The sequence below is a fragment of the Micropterus dolomieu genome, linkage group LG09 (genome assembly GCF_021292245.1).
Source record: "Micropterus dolomieu isolate WLL.071019.BEF.003 ecotype Adirondacks linkage group LG09, ASM2129224v1, whole genome shotgun sequence".
In the NCBI taxonomy this organism is placed as follows: domain Eukaryota; kingdom Metazoa; phylum Chordata; class Actinopteri; order Centrarchiformes; family Centrarchidae; genus Micropterus; species Micropterus dolomieu.
This window is the reverse complement of record NC_060158.1, coordinates 17,798,285-17,803,203: the sequence shown is the minus strand read 5'-3', so window position 1 is coordinate 17,803,203 and position 4,919 is coordinate 17,798,285. Positions and strand designations below refer to the sequence as shown.

The 4,919-nt window shown below is 42.4% G+C and overlaps 1 protein-coding gene across 2 annotated transcripts in view; it reads left to right on the top strand.

Moving 5' to 3' along the window:
* Positions 1-4,919, top strand: part of elp2 (elongator acetyltransferase complex subunit 2) — a 32,529-nt gene that overhangs the window by 23,398 nt on the left and 4,212 nt on the right. For both annotated transcript variants that reach the window (XM_046059034.1, XM_046059035.1), the window contains 3 exons: positions 3,521-3,642; positions 3,777-3,919; positions 4,676-4,789. In XM_046059034.1, the coding sequence (XP_045914990.1) occupies positions 3,521-3,642; positions 3,777-3,919; positions 4,676-4,789 (379 nt within the window). The remainder of the gene's footprint in view (positions 1-3,520; positions 3,643-3,776; positions 3,920-4,675; positions 4,790-4,919) is intronic.

Genomic DNA, 4,919 nt, shown 5'->3' with positions numbered 1-4,919 from the left:
AGATCATACTTTTTTTTTTTTGTAGGATGTCGAACCATTGGTATGAAGGAAGCAGTCCAAGAAAAGCTTTATAAATAACAATATGCTAATGATGAAGTCTACATGTGAGTAATAGTGAGTAAGAATTTTAAGATTTGTCTAGGCATTGTGAAGATGTATGCATGTCTATAACATCACCAGTCCAGCACAGACATAAAGGAGGCAGCAACAAGTTGCTTTTGGCCTCAAAGGAAAAGCGAGACTTATTTCTAAAATAAGAACCCACTTCAGTTTTTATTACCAGTTGCTGAATGTAAGGTTCAAATGAGAGAGAATCATCAATTATAATTCCAAGATACTTCTGTTGAGATATAGACTCCGTCTCACAGCTCCGAGATTGAAGGATAAAATAAAAGCTCATTCTGATTTTGTTTGCAGTCACATTCCGTGCGTGAACAATATGGTAGATGTTGGTAAATATTTGTCTCTGATTGGCTATTCCTGCTCTGAACATGCATGTGATTAATCATGTGATCACTTGAGGGCTGCTTTTAAAGGTTACTCTGACACTACTCTATGGCGTAGGTGACAGCGTAGGGTAGGGGGGCTACGCCGTCGATTCAATGCAGAAGTATAAATTGCACTTAAGTAGGAGTCGCTTGATAAGTCGCTTGATAAATGGGTTCACAGGTTGAAACCTCACATAACAATGAAACACATGCCTCCTTTCTCGGTCGCTTGGAACAGCCACTATGCTGCTTTCTGTGTGAAGAAATCTGGTCAGATTTTCCACAAAATCCATGAGTTTGAGTAGGCTGAAACATTCATCCACACAGCGACAGCAACACAGCAGCTAACAAAAATGAAGTCTGGTAGCACCAAAAAACGACCAGTCCTGACAGGTAAACTACAATTACTGGAAACCGTGTGAAATATATATTGTGATTTTGTGTTCTAGTTGGTTCAAAACGCTCTTATTCTGAAATGCTCCATGTGGGATATGAAGCGGTGCAGAGAACGGAACAAAACCAGTTCAGAGAGTTGTGATGGGTAGTAGAAGCACATAGAACACATTTAAAACAAGTCAATAACGTGGGGCAGGCTACACGCTCCGCTGCTGAAACACGTCTGAGGCAAAGCCAGTGGAAGTTGGCGCTGGGCAGAGGACGGAACAAAATCATGGCGCAGGTGGACTTTCAGAGTTACACCGACCAGTAACACTAACGTTATCTGTTGCAAAACATAGTTTATAGTTGTATGTAGGGCTGACCCCAACTAGTCAAAGATTCGATGCTAAGTTGGGCCAAGCCTGTTTTGACTGTCAATCTCACAGTCAAAGCTTTGGCGATATGGGGGTGCTCGACATCTGTTTTTAAATAGAACTACCAGTTTTCTCCCAATAAGTTAATATGCAGCCTATTATGATGTACATTTCAACATATAATGCTGTAAATAGAAATGTGAAAAGAAAGAAGCTTTTAATAAATGTTTTTAAAGTGCGTGAATAAATCCAAAATTGTAACCCTAACCCTCACTATAGGGGGATCAGTGCGCACGTGTAGGCGTAATGTGTATGTGTAGTGGCAGAAGAGGAACAGTTGCTGAAGAGACGGAGCCCCAGCTGTGTGGTAACAATCTCACTTATAATATTCAGTCTAGCTCACTAACAGTTTTTGTTATCATCCAATACATTTACCAATGCTGACATTGCTGAGCCTCTCTGCAAAAGATACACAAATAGTTATTGAAAAGCAGCAGGCGAGCTAATGCAGACGTATCATGTCGGATAAATGCAATTAATGTAATATTGTCGTGCAACAAACATGGATTAGTTCAACATCAAGCTGATGAAATATTACTGTAACATTGCAGTGGAAGTGTACCTGAGTTTCCTGCATTTTGTGTGACGCTCTCTCTGGTGTGTCAGTCTCTGTTTGTCATTAGTTCGAGCACGCGCACGAGCACACACTTTGGGAGGTAGTGGTTGCAATGTGAAGCCTCAGCACTAGAGGCCACTGAAAAATACACTTGGCCCCTTTAAATGTAATTTGTAAAAGTTTGATCAACAAGGGCACAGATCAGGTAAATAAAAATAATTATAAACAGCCTAGAGGAAGATGGTGAAACCTGAAACAAACACAATATAAGGGCTGATAGTGGATCAGTGCTTCTGTTGGCCAGTGTCCTGAGTCGATCTGTGGACCCCACTCTCCATTCAACTCCTGCAGGGACTGTGTGGTAAACAAGAGCATGCCCCTGCAGAGTCTGTTTATATGAGAGAATCTCAGCACCTTTACTCAGACAAATAATCCAATCCTGCATCCAAGGTGAGCAGAACACGACATTTAAGCCCAGAGCATTACCTCCTACCTGCACCTGATAACTCATCTCGTGGCTCTTTTGGCAGCTCAGGATGGTCTTAATGGGTAGTGACAGAGACTAACCAGTCCTGCACTCTCCTGTTTGCCTGTATAGTGGACTGCACTTTGGCAGGGGTGGTGTTTTTGGGGGGGGGGGGTCTCTCGTCTGTTCCGGTTGGCTGCTGAATCACTCAAGGTGATTGTGAGGAACACACAGTCTCAGACCAGGGAAGGTTAAACGAAATCAGAGCTGATCAAACAAACTGACTCCCTCTATCCTCACCTTTCTTCTTACCTGTTTTGTCTCACCACATCCTCCTCCCCTCCCTCTTTCGCCTTCCTCACCCTCGTGGGTCAAGCACCCAGACATCTTCATTAAGGAGACACTGTTACTTTCCTCTCCTCCCTTTTCTTCTAATCTGTCTGCTGTTTTATCTTCTTCGTCTATTTTGCTTGTTGTCTCTCTTCTTTCTTTTACTTTGTCCGTCTCTGGTCTCCATCTGTGTGTTTGGGCTGAAGAGACCCCCTTCCCCTCGTGGCCATCCGATGAGAGTGTTAATGGAAGGAGGTGCGACACCTGAGTGTCCCAGACATCACACCCTCAGATATGTGTGTGTGTATTTTGCAGAGTGAATGTGCTGTGGATAGACACGACACGGTGGTTAACTCAGAGTTTTGTAGCTTATACGGCTGTGTGTACATGCCGGCTTCGTTGTTTGTGTGTGTGCGCGTGTGTGAGAATGCCAATAAAGAGCAGTACTGCTGGGGACGCGCAGACAGGCTGCTGCCAGCAGCATACAAACAACCTCTCTGGGGAAAACCAATCTGGGGTCTGAAATGACTTAGGCTGGGGAAATAAACAGCAGCAGGTCATAAACCAAAACTGACTGAAATGAAGGGCTGGAATGAGGTTCTTTGTCTTGTTTGGTTGTTTATTTGTCACTCGGGAGAGCTTTTCTGCTACAGAGCAGCGAGGTAGGGATCTAGACATGCTGATGTCATGCTACATAATTGTGACACAAAGTTTTGACTACCAGCTCATCTCTCATCAAACAGGGCCGTGTCAGTGTGGTGTTCTGTAAATGAAATGTGACAAAATATATGCAGTGCTTGGATGGATGATAGGATTTTGAGTCTGAATTTATTGTTTTTACTTGTTTGCGTTTGTTGTATCCATGCAGAGCTGCAGTTTTCGCTGTATGCACACACAGGGAAGGACACAGCCATACACAGCCGAATAATCTGGTCATGTGACTGGAGCCCAGACTGCAAATACTTTGTGACATCCAGTCGGGACAAGAAGGTAATTCTACAAAAAAAAATAAGATACAAGTCTTTGCTTTTAAGGTGAAAAAGTGATGGTAAGAAAACTGCATTGTGACATACTAATGTAATGAATTTTTGTGTATTAATTACATTTTTTGTGTGTGTGTCCAGGTAATAGTGTGGGGCCCGTGCAGATTAAAGGACTCTGGAGACTCTGTGCTTCCTCCTGAGATTCAGCCATGTTCTTCCATCTTGGATGTGGGTGATTCTGCTACTGCTGTGGCCTTCTGCCCCGTGCTTTGCTCCGATAACAGGTACACACACAGATGGACAGATGCACAACCAATCTTTTCATTTGATCCACAAATAGTTAATAGCAGATGTTCTGCCCAGTGAAGATGTGTTTAGGAAATGAGTTACCATATGACTAAAATGGCTCACAGCTTTCAAATACATGAATTATCTCTGCAAGCACTTATAGACAAAGCACTCTTTTTATTTTGTTCATAGAATATTCTGTTTTTAACAACAACTATCTACATGTACAAGAAGTAATAAGAAAGGAGACTGTCCATTGTTTTATTGTAAAGTTGTTTGTAGTTATTTTAAGGCATAAGGAAGTACAGTATGCTCAAGTGTTGGCAGGGGACTAACTAAGGAAATGAAGAGGCTACAAATCAATACTCAATATCATTGTGCAGACACAATGCAGAAGTCTGACTTCACCTTTCATGTTTGATTTTAGAATACTCAGTACAACTACAATATACCAATATTGCTTATGTCAGGGCATAATGGGCTGCTTGAGAGTACTGATATAAATACAGATTTATCGGTCATAGTATAAAGTATTGAAAGAAACTACTGTTTTTTTCCAAAGCCCCAGCTGAAACATTTATATCCTGTGGAATTTAATCTTATATTTGTAGTGGAATCAAAGTATGACAGTTCTGCACAATTTCAGTTTTGTTTCTAGACCATTGTCCTAAGGTTTGCGCATTGGAAATGAATGTAGTCGGTGAAGGTTTGGTCTGCTATGATGCAAACGTGTGTTTTGGTGTCTTCCTCAGCTACCTGCTTGCAGTTGGCCTGGAGTGCGGCAGGATCTTGCTATACAGATGGAGTCCTAGCCAGGAGGCTGCTGGAGGACATGACTGGAGCAGCTGTGGAGCAACGGACATGTCGTATCCTTTACAGTGCACATACACACACACACACACACACACACACACACACACACACACACACACACACACACACACACAGTTCATCTGAAGTTCAGTTCCTGATGCAACTTTGAAAAGCCTCCAATGG